The sequence below is a fragment of the Carettochelys insculpta genome, chromosome 8, assembly GCF_033958435.1.
Source record: "Carettochelys insculpta isolate YL-2023 chromosome 8, ASM3395843v1, whole genome shotgun sequence".
Classification (NCBI taxonomy): domain Eukaryota; kingdom Metazoa; phylum Chordata; order Testudines; family Carettochelyidae; genus Carettochelys; species Carettochelys insculpta.
The window spans coordinates 20,889,332-20,907,684 of NC_134144.1; the positions used below are offsets into that span (position 1 = coordinate 20,889,332).

The 18,353-nt window shown below is 47.1% G+C and overlaps 1 protein-coding gene across 1 annotated transcript in view; it reads left to right on the forward strand.

Annotated features, from left to right (window-relative positions):
* Window positions 1-18,353, forward strand: part of HIBCH (3-hydroxyisobutyryl-CoA hydrolase) — a 116,699-nt gene that overhangs the window by 8,847 nt on the left and 89,499 nt on the right. The window contains exons 4-6 of the mRNA XM_075002026.1: window positions 418-502; window positions 1,630-1,710; window positions 3,734-3,786. Coding sequence (XP_074858127.1) covers window positions 418-502; window positions 1,630-1,710; window positions 3,734-3,786 — 219 coding nt within the window. The remainder of the gene's footprint in view (window positions 1-417; window positions 503-1,629; window positions 1,711-3,733; window positions 3,787-18,353) is intronic.

The following is an 18,353-nucleotide window of genomic DNA, read 5'->3' on the forward strand; positions in this document are numbered from 1 at the left end:
GGAATGAGGACAGTAGTCATCAGAGGGTACACACTTCTAACAGCAGAAAGTGCATCCCAGCTGCTTCCCTTTTTCCTTGGCTGACCCCATTGCAAATGGACTTCTTGGTGGCAAACTCAGGGACACACCTCTATCTATGTCAGTTAACCTTCTAAACATGAACTCAAAGTTTCATACAGACTTGGAATTTTAAAATTGAAATAGTAGATTTGGCAGTAATAGAGGACACTAACCCAAGAGAGATTTCTACTCAACTGCATTAGAGCATGTTTTTAGGGTTCAAATGAAATGTAAGTAGGGTATGGCTCACTTTTCTGGAAGGAGTTAAAAAAAAATGACCAAAGCTAGATCTTGGAAAAAGTTATGTTTAAGTGAATTTTTATACTGAGAAATAATATTTTTTGTGCTTCCTATTAGATGTGGGAGAAAGATCCTGAAACCTTTCTAATAATTATAAAGGGAACTGGAGGAAAGGCTTTCTGTGCTGGGGGTGATATCAGAGGTAAGAACTTGAGGCTGAAGTCACACTCCTCACTATTTTACAGTTGTAACTTACAGTGATTAATTACTTCAGTATTCATATTGCTCTATTCTAAGTATAGGGCACACATGAAATAGTGAGATTGAAGTAAATAGACACTTTTGTGCAAGAATCATCAAGACATTAATGCTTTTAAAAAATTTACAAATCTTTTGTGAACTGCTTTTCAGTTTGTGTAGGTAATACAGAGATAAAACACAACTATATTTGCCTTGGGACAGCTAAATTTTGTTATAATGATTGAAAAATAACTTAGTATCTGGCTAAAGCCTTAAAACCAGGTGCACCTAAAGTGAATATGGTAGGGAGAAAGAAGCACTTTGATGAACTTGTCTTCTCAAAAATATCCCTTGCTACTGAGGGCATCTGCCCTTGTAGTCTGGTGGCTCTGCTAGGCAACCACTGATACGGAAGACCCAAATAGGCATGGATGTGAAAAAACACCGGCTTATAGTTGACTTGATGTGACCACATTATTCCATGCACTTGTGAGCTCCAGAATGAATTACTTCAGCTCATTTCAGAACAAAATCATGTACCTGGAAAATGCCCCAGAGACTGAAAAAACGCAGCAGTTTGTCTGATCATTGTAAACAAGTGTCTTCTCAGGACTGGGTCCCCATTTTCTAGTATTCAGTATTTTTAATAGGAATGGTTTTAGCTACCTAAGAGATTGGCTTTTCCTCTCTGGTCATGTTACCTGCCATGATCGTTTGAGTGAAACCGAATTATGAAGTTGTCAGCCAGTAGAAAAGGGTCATGAATCCAGTAGTTATAACTTTTTATGAGAGCTGGATATAGATTCTTGAACATGTTTCTGCAACAAATAGTGGGGAAGATGATAATGATTGTATTTAAGTGATAAAATCAATTTAAGTCTCCTGGTGATGGGCACACTTCATTTTGCTCACCTGGAAAGCTGCAGAAAATAGAAGCCCTTCTTACAGAATGCAAGTCCATCTTTTAGAGTGCGCAAAACCTTGCTTATTGTGAATATTAAATACTGCAAAGTCATTTTGGTTGTACTGGTTAAGATTTACAGGTTATTTAATTTTAATTTTAACTTGAATTTTGTCTTATTTTGCTAGTTATCAGAGATGCAGGAAAAGTTGGAGATAGGCTAGCACAAGATTTCTTCAGAGAAGAATACATGCTGAACAATGCTATTGGTATGTGTACACGGAGTGATTTCCAAATCTCAGTACTTCCTAGAATATTTGTGGGTTTGATATTTCACAATGGTAGTGCTAAAGCATAAATTCAATATTTAGTTTTATGGAATTTTAAGAGGAAAGGATAAAATGTGAAGGTCATAATTTTTTGATTAAGTGTCAGTTTTGGTAACATACCTCTAACTTTACAGTGCAGGTGAGGCATTCATTTCCCATTTTAAACAACTTCTCCATTTCATGTTAGGTTTTGTCAGTAATATTCAATGTATTTCAGTGATGAGTAAAGTGAATCCTAGATTTGCAGATGAAGTATTCTAGATATGTAGATTAGAGAAGACACAAAGATGTGATAGGATACGTAAAATGGGCTTACCTGTATTTACTCTCTAATAGGGTGTGAATGAGGCAGCACTCAGTGAATTTAGAAGGCTATATTGCTTTATTAATTGCCGAACAATTTGTAGCAGAGTGTTCCACTGATTATTGTTGTACCAAAAGGCTTAGTAGGATCCAGAAAAGACTGGACCTTTATCTGAATAACCTATTTACAGACAAATGTAAACTGTATGTGGGTTAACATTCTTCAGAGCAAAAATGAACTACTAGCAGTTTGGAGTCAGGAAGAAGTTTCTCCTGCAGACATGCTTAATTCAACAGTCTGGGCTTTAAGCCTTTCTTGGCAGTATCTGGTACCAGTGACAGTCAGAGAGAGAAGATAGTGATTGAAGGGCCAGTGTTGTGATGTTGTCTGGCAATTCAGGTGTACCTGCAGGATATTTGCAGGTCAAACATTCATATTTCTGAAGAGTCACGGTAAGTTGTTATTAAAACTGAGGCCTGGGGTATGCTAACATCAGGTTTTTTTTTAACTGGCTCTGTCACTCATGGTTGTGGGAAAAAATCCACACCTCTGAAGGGTATAGTTAATTCAATTTAACCCTGCATATAGGCAACTCTAGGTCAGTGGAAGACTTCTTCCATCAAACTAACTACTGCCACTGTGGGAGGTGGATTACTTGTGCATTGATGGGAGAACTCCACCAGTTGGCTTATCTACACTGAAGTGCTGGAGCGGCACCACTGTAACATTACAAGTTTAAACAAGCCCATAGAATTTTAACAGCTAACTTCCATGTTGTTTTTGCATCTAAGACCTGTTTTATTTCACCTTTGATTATGAAGTATACACAAGTCATTTTTATAGTTTAACTGTCTTGTTCTCATGCTCTTGCAGAGCGCTACAGTGTTTATACACTAAAGACGACAATGGACTTTAAACCTTAACATTTGGTTTTAAAGCGCTGACAGATGTTTCTGTTGATCATGGCTTTAAAAAAATGTGAATGTTTTTGCTAAGTGTGATCTGATAGCATTGTTGTAAGAGTGAGATTTAAAGAATGTAAATTTATAATGTGAGATTTTGTATTATGTATTGAGAGCACCTCTAGTGCATAGCAAAAGTGGTAAGCAAATAGTACATCTTAACTACATAGCTAAAGTTGAGATGTAGTACAAAGATCAACTTAACAGTCCATTCAGTATTATTGCATGTTCTATGGTGATGTGCCTAAAGTTCAACTCCTTTGTTATATTTGCTAACTACTATTTTCAGACTCCTCAGCATGTAGTGAAAGACCTTCTTACAAATACATATACACAAAGCAATTGGGACCTTGGTTAGTTCCTTATAAGTTACTCTGGATACTTTGGTATTCACACACAGTCTTAAAAATAAGGCAGGTTAGTTTACTGGTTGTTTTTCAAATGTATTCTTAAGGCTGGTTGAAGTGCCTTTAGAATTTCCCCCTAGAGAATCAGTAGTGCAGTTTTGCTTACATAATTTAACAGCTGTTTCAAGTATCTGTACTGCTAGGTGGAGACATAAAATAAATTTGTGATCAGTTTAACATCTTAGCCTTTGTGGTATCTGTTCATCACGGGTATTTTTGTCTAGGCTGGGATTAAGTGTACATTCCTACAAAAATATATTATATACACCTAATTGTTATGTTTCTGTTAGGTACCTGCCAGAAGCCGTATGTTGCACTTATTGATGGGATTACGATGGGAGGTGTAAGTAAAATATCTTTCTAAGTGAGACAGTTGAGATGGCTTATCTGTGTTAACATGACAGCTGATAAAAGCAAAATTGACAGTTTCAGGAAGTGCATATAACGCCATCATTTACTGTAAGTCATTTTCAGATACTATTGGGTGAAACTTGGCCCACGTCATTTAGAAGATGGTTAATTTTTAAGTGTTACGTCTATCTTTGACATAACCTATTGATGTGCTGGAGAGGTAATGCAGCTTTTGGTTGCCGCCCCCGCCCGCCATCACCATTGCAGAAAAATGGGAAAAAATGACTCCCTATATAATGAACATTAATTCTGAAATCCTGCTTTTCATCTGTAAAATATCATGACAAATCCTGGTTCTTGATACACTGCAGCCCCACAATGGATTTAAGAGATCATTTTACCCTTTTGCAAAATTAAACAATAAATTGTGTGTTCGAGGAGTTATATGATTAAGATTAGTTAACATTTGTTCTCCAATTGGAATTGTTCGCACATATTAATGGGTTACTATTTCACATGGAGCAGTAGGGAAAAATACCAACTCCTAACTTGGCAAGCTGAATGACCTAAGCTAAAGGGAAACTATATGTACAAGTGACTCAGTATAACTTCATGTGGCAAACATTCACTACAGTTTTTGAAGATGTGTTTACCTGAGCCTCTTTATAGCATTCATGTTTTGTGTGTGGAAGCCGAGGGAAGGAGATGATATTGTATATGCAAGTTCTGCTACAACAGAGCAGACTATTTTTCATGATTCTGTTATTGTTGAAGATAAAGCTGCTCTTTTCTCTGAGGATTTGGTGGTAGCTTTGAAGGCAGCAGGGGGATCTTGTGGCTTATAAAGGAGTCTGGAATTTTGGAATAAGAATCCTGAAAGCAGGGACGTTAACATTGATAATCTATACAAATATCTTCCAGCTCTGGTCAGTTTATCTTGGATACTGTCCTTAGCTAATGTAGATTTTTAAAGGTTGAAAGTCTGACATATAAATAAAAGTTAACTGACTGGCTAGCATTGGCTGATCATCTTTGTCCCATTGTGTTTCTTGATGATACCATGTTGTATACCCGATACCATGTTATATACCCAATACCACGAACACAGTCCTCTTACTTAAAAGATATATTGCTGTCTTTTCTCTTCAATTTGGCTTTTTTTAGATTTCACTGATACATTAAAGTCCTAGCAGAGAACATCACATGATAAGAAATAGTCTGTATATTTGTGACAAGAGATCTAGAAATTGTTGAACTAATGTCTTCCTGTGGGATGTTTGGTAGTGGAGTGTGTCTGTATGGGCTGAATTTTAATTCTTAGGTAAAAAATATTTTGTGTGACTACTGGGAGATCTTCAGTTTCTGTTCAGTGATAAAACACTGTAAGTCTGTCCTGGGAGGTAGCATTGCCTTAAACAGTTTTACTAGTGGCCTTTGAGTGAACAGCAAGTGACAGAACTAGTATCCACAGTAAAAGCGGTGTCTGACTACAGCAGTAGTAGGTAGTCAGTAGGTAGTTTGTCGTGTCCGATGATGACGTCTTGAGCTTGCACAGGCTCATCGGTTGTGGACTTGCATGTGGCTGAGGAGTCCAAGCTTTGGACAGCATGGGCGTTCACAGCGGGGGCAAGGGAATTGTCCTGGCTCTGTTGGTACGGCTGCTGCTGTTGCTTCCTCTCACGAGCATCAATGAGGCGTACGCGTCACTGCTCTTCAAAGTTGTCATACGCGTGTCATACGAGAGCACGCCAGCCTGTTTGGTCATTTGCATGCTGCTCTAACTGATCTGGTTTTAAACCAGCATGAGCAATGTTGGCCTTCACACAGTCTTTATACCTCTTGCGAGGCCTATCTTGATTCCTTTTGCCCTGAGAGAGTTCACCATAGAGGAGTTGCTTAGGGATTCTTGACTCTTCCATTTGTATGACTTGCAAGCTGTGGAAATAAGTTGTGGGAAGGCACTGAGTGAATTGACTCGCCATTGCTTAGTTTGCCTTTGGATTGAAAATATTGCCTGTAGATACATAAATATAAAAATAAATATCTGCTAGCAGGCAGAAAAGGATAGTATTTGTTCCTTGCCAAACGGTAGGACTAATAGCCCCTGGATGAAAGTTGGCGTTTTTCTTGGTTCCTTGCTGGACTAGTTTTATCCAGCTAATTCTTTCCCATCACTTCTAATATACACATCTTACTACCAGTATTTCCCAGATTTTGGGTTGAGGTCACAGGAGCGGTATGTAAGCAGTTTTCCCAGGCTTAAGTTATTAAACTAAAAATTGGAAACTTTCCAGTTAAGAACCCGCACCCCTAACATGTTATCTTGTTGAGGGAGATAGGCCTGTTGTGGCTAAATAGGTGCCTGGATTCTTTTTACCCCGCTCATTTACTTTGTTACCAACCTGGCTTTGCCTGCCCTCCATGCTCTTTTCCATTCTTCCCTTCATCCTTTCCCACCGGTAATAGTGCACTCTTGCCATAAGTGCACACCCTGTTGTCACCTTTTTTTTATTCCCCTTCCAAGGAGAAAGAAAAGCTCACAAACAGAAAATCCAAAGTCTGTTGTCTTTATACCAGGCCTCTGGCTCACACTTGGGACTCATTTGTCTTTGACTGCAAGGTTTGAGGCTTGTAGCCTAGCCTGCTCCAGTGCCGGTGAACAAGAAGGGGAAACTAGCTACATCATCTTCTTTGGGTTTCACCCCAGGCAGGGTGACCAACAGCCAAACCTTCTAATCCTTGCTGCTTCCCTAGACTGCTCCCACCATTTCCCTCTTCGTCAGGCTCTGTCATGGGAACCTGGACTCCACTATTTCCATTCTGGAGTTTTCTCCTGGTATGGCTTCTTCTCAGCCAGCTACTGAGGTGCTTTCTCAAGGTCCTTTTTAGCCTCTTTGGAGTATAGTTCAGGCAGGCAGACTTTCCTCCTCAAGACAGGAGTCCCTCGCCAATCTTATCTTGGATTTGAGGTTATGTTTCAAGCAGTCTCTCTGGGCTTCCACCTTATAGCGGGAGTCATCATAATTAGCCTTCATTGTGGAGCTGGGATTATAGTACAGGCAATCACTAACTCTCTTCTTACAACTGGATTCTTTACAGCTGTCCTTATTAGAGCTGGGCTTGTAGTTTTGCCTGGAAGTGGGCCTTAGCCAGCTTCTCCTTCAGCTGGCCTCTTTGTCTTCAATTAGTCCACCAACAGGAGGACTCAGCAAGTCAGACTTCTCTAGTTGGGAGCTGTGGAGGACCATGCCTGCAGATTCTCAATATAAACAAACTGCTGCTTGTTCTGCCAGTAGATTACCCTGATAGGCCACAGGCGAAAGGTTGCAGACCTGGGGACTATCAGCTTGACAAGTAGGACTTCTATTTTTCCAATACACCAAGAACTTTTTAATACTCAGATCATGCAGGGGTCCACTTTTCTTGTATGTTGCATCCCTTCCCCACCTCCCTCTTATATCTTGTCTATTTTAGATTGTTCAGCAATTTTAGGTGGTTACTGTTAAAGTATGGTAAATATTTCTGTTGAAATATAGTAATATACAGAACCTATTTTTTTCGTGCAGGTTAAGGGAGAAAAACTGAAGGAGACAGTTTTGCTGCATTCTAGTTTCATTCTGTAGTATGTTGCTTATATCTTAAAATAGGCAGGGACTTTGCAAAAGTGATGTAAGACATTGAGTGATTTCATCATGCTAATTTTCCCTTCACTTATCAAACCTTCCACCTGGCATTAGCAATCTATGCATACTCCTGCTAAAAGTGGAGGGGATTGAAAGAAATAGTGTTAATATTTATCAAGTAACTGTTACACTTGAGTCATGTTAAAATATTAAAAATGCTTGTAAAATGGCAACAATCAAATCATATTTTGTGTGCTAAAAATAATGCATAGCAAAAATAATAACTCAATGCAGATTAAAAATATGAATGTCTTCTCTTCTTCCTCTCCTCCAGGAAAATTCTAGCCTGTCCGTTTAGTCATAATATGGTGTTATCTGATGTTGCTTCTTTGATGGCCCTATGCAATAGCTAATTAAAAACTAAAAACCAAAAAAACCAGGACCTAATCTTGCAGATCTTTAGGCAATTTTGGGTTGCCCCTAGATCTCTCCCACTTGGATCTCCAGGAACTCAGTTTGACTCCAGTCTCACCACTCAAGTTCCTTTATTTGGCATGTGGTAAAGCTGTGCTGGGCTGACCAAACTCAAGCACAGGGGTAGGCATACAGGATACAACACATTCAGATATGTAGTAAACATCTTATTTTGTATACCTTTACACGTTACATTGCTTTTATTATGCATTGCATCATGTTTTGGGATTGGCTTGATCGCTTCATAGGAACTAATCCCTGTACAACCTTCACTGTCCATTTACAACTTACTCTTTATCTCATCTTATATTCTAGGCATATGATATCCATTGTTACCTTGTCTACTGTAAATGATTCTTTGGGTGTTCTCCCTTAGCTTAGTTGGTAAAGGTATTTTCTTTCCAGCCTGCTGATCCATTTAGCATCTTAATTCTGTCTCCCAAGATATGAGGCCTCATGCATGTCCAGAGATTCATGTCAAACCCATTCTACTGCTTTTGCTTTTGTATTTTTTAAAATATATTAGTATTTGTTTTATTTGTAGTATTTTGTTTTTTGTGATTTTCTTTTTAAATTTACTGTCCAGCAGTACGTTCTCAGGACCACAATATTTGTAATTATTCGAGTTACCATTAATATTAGGTTCAAAATACAAACAACTTAGTTTTGGGTAGCCCATTCGGATATAATTTTACATTTTAAAATTTATAATTTTAATCCTGCAATGCCTTTCAAACATTTTTAGTTTTATAACTTTAATTTTGCTTTTACTTCATCCGTATGAAACTCTCTTTATTTGCCCTGGGAAATTTAGGTATTAAACAGAACATAGGCTAATTAAAATAATAATTCCTGGTTCCTTACCTCCCGCCACAATTTGTGTTATTACCAGCACAGGCAGTTTTTACTTCACCACCATTCCAGCATCTCAGCCATACTTTGCAATTTGGGGGCTCTTGCCCACAGTGAACCCACATGCTGGAAACTCTGCCTGGAGGACATCACACCTGTGTATTCAGGTAGAAACTCTCTAGTCTGGCCCGTTGGTTCTTGACTGATACCAAATGAGAGAGTTTGCTGGACCATGGAAAGTCAGTATTGTCTAGCAGTATTACCAACACTTCCACTGCTTACTGGGCTCTCAGAAGACATTTGGGGTAAATTACAGCTAAACAACAGCACAGAACACTGAGAGCCAGGACTAGTGGCTGTTAAAAAAAAACTTCATGGGACCACACCCATGGTAAGTGGTCATGCAGTTAACTAAAATCATGCTGGATTATGAGTGTTGCTGGGCAAGGGAGTGCCATACAACAGAGCATCAAACTGTATAAGCATCCCCTAGGTTAAACAGCAAAACAGATCTGGGGCTTTCTAAATGTTGCATTGATTTGTAACAGTATTTGAGGAAGTAAAACAAATTTGTTCAACATTGTATGGGTTGCAGTGGTTTTACATTTAATTTGACAGTAGACTCCCGACTTATACGGAGGTTGTATTCTTGCAACCCCCACGTAAGTCTTATTTCCTGAGCAACTTGAGGGAGCCAGGAAACTAATGAGGGCACTAGCGAGTGGCAGTGAGCCGGGGACCAGGCTGTTTCTCCACTCATTTCAGGGACAGCGTCTTGGTTGCCACCACTAACAGGAGCGGGGAAACCTCTCGTGTCAGTGGCGGCAGCCCAATTGCTGCCACCCATGACAGAGGCAGCAGTCACATTAACCTGAGATGTGCACAACTCGGCTGTGCGTAGCTCAGGGGTTTACTGTACTGGATACTAGTTATTCTGCACCCTCTGTTGTCACCTCTTTTATACCAATTTTTAACTTACCTGACTGTGGTGATAAAAGGGCATGCTTTTGGCTCCATACTACTTATTGCTGATTTTACTTTACCGATCCTGACTCCCAAAAATGAAACCACAGCCATGTCCAATTGCTCAAGTCAAGCCTGACCTACAGTAAGTAGCTCCATTGATTTTGGGAGATTATTTTTATAGGGAAATTGCTTATGCAGAAGTCTGCAGGAGCAGGTCCCTGTTCAGTATAGCAGGGTTTCTCAGCCTTTTTCTGTATGAGGTTCCCACAATATACTATTAAAAACTCTGTGGCCCTTCTGTGCCACAGTTTTTTTTCTATTGGAAGAGGGTCAGGCCAGCAGACCCCAGGGTGAAGGGGGGAAGGAAGCCCAGGACCCAGCCTGGGCTAAGGGAAGACTCTGTGGCCCCTTTTTGTCTTGAGAGACAGTGGTTAGCAGCGATGGTGAGGATCTATGGGCAGTGTTAGAGTCTGCAGCTTCTCCCATGGCTTATCCGTCCAATATTCGATTTGCACGGTCGATTGCAGTAACCGCATGTCAGTCTATTTTCAAATTCTTGAGTCTGAGAGTTTTTCCTTTTGAGGTGAAGTTCTTTTACGTGGCTTGCACATATACTATTGAAGGATGATGTGCCCTGTCGTAGCAATCGTCACCAGGTATTTCGTTCTGATGTGGATTGTGAGGATTTTGGATCGATGTTGAATTTTTTCATGGTGTTTTTGCATGTGTCCTTGAATAGTACCATGTGGTCTTCCTCTTGTTCTCGACCCACATGACAGCTCACCTAAGAGGATTTCTTTGGAAAGACGTTTGTCACCCATTCTTCTCACATGAACAAGACATCGTAGTCTTCTGCTGTTGAGGATCTCTATGAGTCTGGGTATGCCAGATCTTGACAGGACATCTGCATTTGTTACTTTATCTTTATTTTTGTTGGGTATGTCATTTACATCTACTTTTTGATTTTTGGTCTATCCCCATGCACCCAATGAAGAAGGCAGATGTTGCAGGTCAGCACCTTATTGACTGAGGGCTGCCCAGCTTGAGCACGATGACTCCTTCCACCAACAAAAGTGACCCATGGCATCCTCCTCTGCCAATTGAGGAGGTTTTATAACCCATAACTGCTACTTCCTATGTTGTTTCCATGCTATCAGCAAGGATGGCTTGTCCTCTCCGTTTGGTACCCTCTTACACGCTGCATTGCCTGGGCTAGTATTTGGAGCAAGCGCGTAGCCCAAGCAGCACTGTCCCCCACTTGAATCCAAAGGAAAGACAGAAGTCAGTACGTTTGGAACTGAGGTGACTGCAAGGAGGTGTCGGAAAGCAGGGTGGATGAAAGCAGGATACCTTAGGGTCTCCACTCTGGACTTTCTGATTGGGTTTACTCCCATAGCCTTTGGATCTACCAGTTTTTTGACAGGGTTGTCTTCCTGGGGTGACATAAGGAGTCACGCTCCCTTGGATGCTGGTGACCAAATCATGGTTCATACACCATTTGGATTAACCAAAATAATCCAGGGACCCAAGTATCCCAGACCCTCATCTCATGCATAATGAGAGGGTAGAAGTCCGCCCACCCACTGTCATGCTTGGGGTCTGTGCTGCCTGCCCAGCACTCGTGGACTGCTGGTGCAGCTGCTGCCCCTGCTTGCGTCTCACGGGGGACCATGTGAACAAGAAGAAATAACAAATGCCAAAGGGCTGGGAGGATCAGGCCAGCTCAGTCCTCCCCTGCACTGCCCGCTCCCCTGTTGCTGAGCTCCCCCCCTGCCTCCTGCACAAAGAACCCTCCTCTGCAGCCCGACCCGGCCCGCTCCCAACACTCCCCACCCCTCAGCTCCCCCCCTGCATCCCTTGGCCTGGTCCACTCCCAACACCCACGCTGATCTGGTCCCTGAACCGCACTCCCCCAAGGTAAGTTAAGGACTTACCACTGGTGCAACCCAGAGGAGTCACCACCTCCTCCACCAGAGCCTCCGGTATCTCCAGCTGTGCACAGCAAAGCGGCAGTTCTGTGCAGCAGGACTTAGTTTTTCTGCCTTGGCCTCTAACGAATCTAGCACCGGCCATGCTTGGCAGATCCCCTGAAGCCTGCTTCACACCTGGTTGAGAACCACTCATCATCATCATCATCATCAACAACCATGGGCTCAGCACCCATTGGTGTCTGATGCCTCTCTCACTATTTACTTCCATCTTTCCCCGTCCAGCGCAGAGTGGCCTAGTTTCTGCAGACTAGCTCCACACCAATCTACTATATCAGCTACCCATTCTGTGTGTGATCCGCGTCGCCTATTCGAACTGTACATTATGCTGAATACCAGGGTCTTGATTTTGCATTCGTCATTCATTCTGCAAATGTGCCTGAAGAGCTGTAACTTGCATTGTATAGCTTTCTGCAGTAGGTTCTCTTTCATCTGTATTTTGCTATATAATTCCTCGTTGGTGACCTTCTGCATCCATCCTTTTCTCAGGATCTTTCTATAACAACTCTTCTCGAATACCAGTATCCTTCTCTTTGAATCTTTCATTATCACCTTTGTCTCAAATCTGTGCAAAATGCTGCTGAATACACACATTTTCAAGATGCTCAGCTTCGTTCCTAAGCCAGGTGTTTGGTTTTTCCAGATCTTACCCATCACCTTCAAACTTGCTCTTGCTTTTGCTATTCTGTTCCCTATTTCCTCCTTACAGACTGGATCATATGTTATGTTGTCCCTCAGATAAGTGAACTTTTCTACATTTGAGGACCACTGCAATATATTTTATTCCGTTTGCTGTTTTGTAGCTGTCAGGGTTTGCCTTTCCTTTCCTTTTCAAATTAAAAATTTGGTGTGCAATGACACGTTTAGTGAAACTTTTAAAATGTGAGCTGAAAACTTCTAGGGATGTGTAAAATATGAAATATCGCCTAGAATCAGAATGTAGTCATTTGGGGCGTATGATTTTGTTTTTTTTGGACTGGATCTATTATATTATGTATTCCAGATTGTACAATGTGCACAGGGAACCTGTCAGATGCTGCAGGGAAGCAGAGCTCATGGGAGTAATACAAGATCTTGAAACAGTGCCACAAACCAGGACCAGTCATGCTATTAGCTAATTACTAGTGCCGTTTTTTTCATTTTGGTACCCTTTAGTTCTTGCCACAAAGATCACAAATTTTCTTAAATTCAAAAGAAGTGTTGGCACTTCTGCTCATTTTGTATTCTTACCTGAGCATTAATAAGTAATTTTACTGATTTTTTTCAAGTTTAATGAATGCCATGATTTTGCTTAAGATAAATCATTGCATTTGTAAATGACTCATACAGTTGCTTTAACTTTTAAAATGTTTGTATTTTCTCACCGTGCTTAACAAAAAGCAGAATTAACGCAAAGCCTAGGATACGGTAATGTGTTTAATACGGTACTTAATTTTTACCAAAACACATTTGTCAGAGATTGTTGCTAATTCCAAGAAGCTAATGGTTAAGTGTTTCATGTCTCAAAGTACATCATGGAACATTAGGTGATTGAATCTTCTTTTCCCTGCTTATTGAATCAGTTCTGTGGATGTTCTGTTTTTTTTTTTGAATGTTTTTAGAGTTGTCGTTGACAACATTTGCCAGACCAGAACAGGATCAGGGAAGAGGCAAACATCTGTCAAGATAAAATATGGCGAGGTGAAAAAGAGAATGAAAACAGAGCATGTTATTCATACATTTCCTCTTAAGTGCAACAGGATAAGACCACAACTTCAGTCTATTACCTACATGCTACTGTAGATTAATTCTAATTTTATACATTAGAGGTAAGATACACATAATGTTGTGGGCAGGTTTAAATAAGTTTTTTGTTGTTACCCTAATATGTATTCTTCATCGAGTGTCCCCGTGGGTGCTCCACAATAGGTGTTGGGCTCGCCCGGCGCTGCAGATCGGAAATCTTCCAGCAGTTTCTCCTGGATCGCGCATGCGCCGGCGCGCGCCGCTCCCCTGCGTGCCCCCCGCCACGTGCGCGATCCGGTCCCCGCCAGTTCCTTCTCAACCGCCATTGGCTGCAGATGGAATCCACTCCAGCTATGGCCAGAGTCAGATTAGATAGTATTTCTACGTGTAAATTGTTCTTTTTTCCCGGTAAAAAAAAAAAGAGGACAAAGAGAATATCAAAAAAAATATATATGTATAACAAAAAGAGAGAGAGGAACGGAGAAGAAGAGTGGACGTAAGGCCAGTAGGCCACCCGCTGCCCTGCAGGCCGGTGTCTGCGATTCGGGAAAACAGGCACAGATTGGCTGCGTCTACACGTGCACACTACTTCGAAGTAGCGGCACCAACTTCGAAATAGCGCCCGTCACGTCTACACGCTTCGGGCGCTATTTCGAAGTTAACTTCGACGTTAGGTGGCGAGACGTCGAAGTCGCTAACCTCATGAGGAGATAGGAATAGCGCCCTACTTCGACGTTCAACGTCGAAGTAGGGACAGTGTAGACGATCCGCGTCCCGCAACGTCGAAATTGCCGGGTCCTCCATGGCAGCCATCAGCTGGGGGGTTGAGAGACGCTCTCTCCAGCCCCTCAGCTCACTGGTGGCCGCGTGGAGCGGCCCCTTAAAGGTCCCCTCCCCCGCCCTGACTGCAGGAGGCTGAGGCAACATGCAGGCTCCTGCCTGCACCCGCGGCAAGCCTGCACAGCCCTCAGCCCCTGACACCGGCCATGGCTGCCCAGCAGCCCCCCCAGCGCCCCCAGGGGACCCCCCCCCAAGGGCAGCCAGAGCAGCCAGAGGGCCACGCAGTCTGGGAAGCGGCAGCGGGGCCCCTCTTGGACGGAGGCCGAGATGCGGGACCTGCTGGGGCTCTGGAGCGAGGAGGAGGTGCTCCAGGTAATGGGGAGCAAGAGGCGGAACGCAGATGCGTTCGCTCGGCTGGCCGACGGCCTGGCTGCCCGGGGTCACCCTGCCCGCACTCCTGACCACGTCCGCAGTAAGGTCAAGGAGCTGCGGCAGGGTTACGCCCGGGCCCGGGATGCGGCCAGCCGATCTGGGGCTGCCCCCGTCACTTGCCCCTTTTACAGGGAGCTCAGGGACATCCTGGGCTCCCGGCACACCTCCTCCCCTCCGGCCACCCTTGACACCTCGGCTGACGAGCCCGAGCACGCCCTGCAGACGGACTCCGCCCCGGAGGCAAGCCCCGCACCCCGGGGGCCCCCCCCGGAGGCCATCCCCGGGACATCGCGGTAGGAGGAGGAGGAGGAGGAGGAGGGGGGCTCCTCCTCCGCAGAATCCAGCCTGCAGATCCTCCTCCTGCCATCCCGGAGCAGCAGCAGGGCCTCCGACCCCCGGGGATCTCCGGACCGTGGGAGCGGACCCACAGGTAGGTACCCCTCTCTGGTGGACACCCCGGGGCTTGAGGGGCGGGGGGAACAGAGATGTGTCCAGGGCCCCCCACACGCTCACATGGCCATGGCCCCAAGGACACCAGGGCCATGGCCCTCACAGCACTGCAGCCATCAGCCCCTGCCCCCCGCCACCCTGCATGACAGTGCCATGCCCCATCCCCGGGCCAGGGGGGAGCGGAACCTCGAGGGGCCCCCGGGCGGAGGGGGTGGGACACCCCGCAGCAGCAGCATGTGATGGAGTGGGGGGAGTGCCAAAGAGAGACTCAGGCTACATATGAGCCACCAGAGCCGAGGAGCTCCCAGGGCCAAAGGAGGATCCTGGCGCTACAGCTGGCAGGTGACACCTCTGCCCTGAGCAAACAGGAGGGAGGAGCCGAGCTGGCTTGGAATTGGGGGGCGAGGGCGGGGGCCACAGGTAGAGGCTAGGGGAAGGGAGAGCTGGTAGGCAGCCAGCCAGAGGAGGGGGAAAGCTGCATCCCAGAGGGGCCCCCCTTGGGGTCTTCTCCCCACGACGGGTTGGAAGGACTGTCTCTTCCGACAGCTGGTGCTGTCACTCCTGCCAGAAACTGGCCATCTGTGGCCTAAGAAAGCTCTCCTGCTCTCAGACCCTGCGGGGTGAAGTGAGAGTCGCTCCCACCAGGGGACGGGGTGCAGGGCAGGGGGACCCCTGAACCCCATCCATCACAGCAGCATCTCCCGGGGACGGGGATGGGGAACCTGCAGCACAGGGCGGGGGGGACAAAGGCCACGGCTCGGGGCCCACACTAACGCCTGTCTCCATTCTTCTTTCCCCCCTCCTCTCCTGTGTCCTGCACCTGCACCTGCACCATCTGAAGGACCGGAAGAGAGCGCCGGCGAGGCCTCGGTTGTCCCGGAGAGCCCTCCGGGACCCTTGCTCCAGGGCAGCCCCTCGGCCGAGGAACGACCGGCCCCGCGGAGGGCCAGACGGCGGACCCCGCGCCTGCTACCGGCGGCAGCCACGGACCCCCAGCTGCTGGCCATCCTCCGCCGGCAGCTGGAGGTGTCGGAGCAGCACCTCTAGCTGCAGGAGCAGGCGCTGGCCTGGCGCAGGGAGGCATGGGGGGCCTATATGGAGACCATCAACCGGCTGGTTGACTACCTGGCCCCCCATGCCGCGCCAGCCGAGCCACCGCCCGCCATGCCCGCTCCTGCAGCCCCACCACCAGCTGCTCCAGCCGTCGCCGGGCTGTCCGCTGTCGCCCCACCACCTCCGCGCGAGGGCCACCGCGCCGAGGGACCCCTGGAGCCACCCGAGACTCGCCGGCGCCGCTACCTTCTGGTGGAGCCCGCTCCCACCCAGCCGCGGACCAGACTGCAGGCCCGGCGGAGCTCCCGGCCGGGCACGCCCACTGCTGGGCTGTAGGGGCGAGGGGCCCGGGACGTGGCCCCCCCCCTTGTTGGACAGACTTTGGGGACTGCTTTATGTTACTGCCCCTGTTTGCCCCGTCCCCCCCTGTAAATAGTTCTCCCCGTTCTCCTCCCTGCTTTTCTTTTTTGTTGATGGCGCACAGTTCTCTGCTTTGTTGTTGTATATTGTTTTATTTGTGCACATCTTGCTTTTGTTGAACGTTTGTCCCTCCTTTTTGGTTTCTGTTTCACATATTTATTTATTTACAAAAAAAAAAAAAAAATTCGTTAAGACAAAAAAAACATTTACATTCACCCAGAAGTTCGTGCTGTCATTTCTCCTGGACAAGTGCGGGGGGGGCGGTGGGGTGCTCCATGGTGTGGGCGTTGGGGCAGGAGTGTGGGGGAGGAAGGGGCGGGCAGTAGGGGGCCTGGGCAGAGTTCACCCCGTGGCCTGTTGCTCGAAGTGGGCCCGCAGGGCCTCCCGGACCCGGTTCCCCTCTGGGTCCACCTGCCGACTGGGGGCAGCAGGTGGCTGCACGTGTGCCCTGCCGGCCTCGGTGGCCCAGCCCTGAAGAAAGCTCTCCCCCTTGCTCTCCACGAGGTTGTGCAGGGCGCAGCAGGCACCCACAATCTGGGGGATGTTGTTGGGGCTGGCATCCAGGCGGGTCAGGAGAGATCGCCAGCGTCCCTTGAGGCGGCCAAATGAGTGCTCCACCACCTGGCGCGCATGGTTCAGGCGCTCGTTGAAGCGCTCCTGGCTGGCGGAGAGGTGGCCCGTGTAGGGGCGCATGAGCCACGGCCGGAGGGGGTAGGCCGCATCCGCGATGATGCAGAAGGGCATGGTGGTGTCCCCCAGAGGGATCTCCCGCTGGGGGATGTAGGTCCCCGCCTCCAGCCGGCGGCACAGGCCCGAGTTCCGGAAAACCCGGGCGTCGTGGGTGCTGCCAGGCCAGCCCACGTAAATGTCCTGGAACCGTCCCCGGCTGTCCACCAAGGCCTGCAGGACGACTGAATGGTAGCCCTTCCGATTGAGGTATCGGCCTCCACTGTGGTCCGGGGCACGAATGGGGATGTGAGTCCCATCCAGAGCCCCGAAGCAGTTGGGGAAGCCCAGGGTGGCAAAGGCGGCGACAGTGGCATGTGGGTCCCCCAGCCTCACGAGCCTGTGCAGGAGCATGGTGTTGATGGCACGCACGACCTGCAGAGAAAGCACATGGGACAGCCCCAATGAGGGGTGAGCAGGGTGTGCGTGGCCCTGGCCTGCCCTGGCCCCCCTGCCCTGCCCTGCCCTGCCCTGCCCTGGGCCCCCTGCCCTGCCCTGCCCTGCTCTGCTCTGGCCCCCCTGCCCTGCCCTGCCCTGGCCCCCCTGCCCTGCCGTGCCCTGGCCTGCCCTGTCCTGCCCTGGGCCCCCTGCCCTGGCCTGGCCTCCCCCTGTGGGTTCTCTTACCTCCATGAAGACAGCCCCGACGGTGGCCTTTCCGACACCAAACTGCTGCCCCACGGATCGGTAGCTGTCCGGAGTGGCCAGCTTCCAGACAGCGATGCCGACCCGTTTCTCCACAGGGAGGGCACGCCGCATGGCAGTGTCCCGGTGCCTGAGTGCAGGGGTGAGCCACTGGCACAGCTCCAGGAATGTCTGTCGGGTCATCCTGAAGTTCCTGAGCCAGTGGTCGTCGTCCCACTCCCCAAGCACCAGCCGCTCCCACCAGTCGGTGCTGGTGGGGTAGCTCCACAGCCGCCGGCGTGTGAGGCGGGGGGGGGGGCCGGGGTGCTGCAGGGGTAGGGGCTGAGCCCCGCTGCCCTGGGGGCATCTCCTCCCCTGGGGCAAGAAGGTGCTCAGCTGCCCCCAACATGGCATGAGCCAGGGCAAGCCCTGCTCCTGCCGGGAGGGCT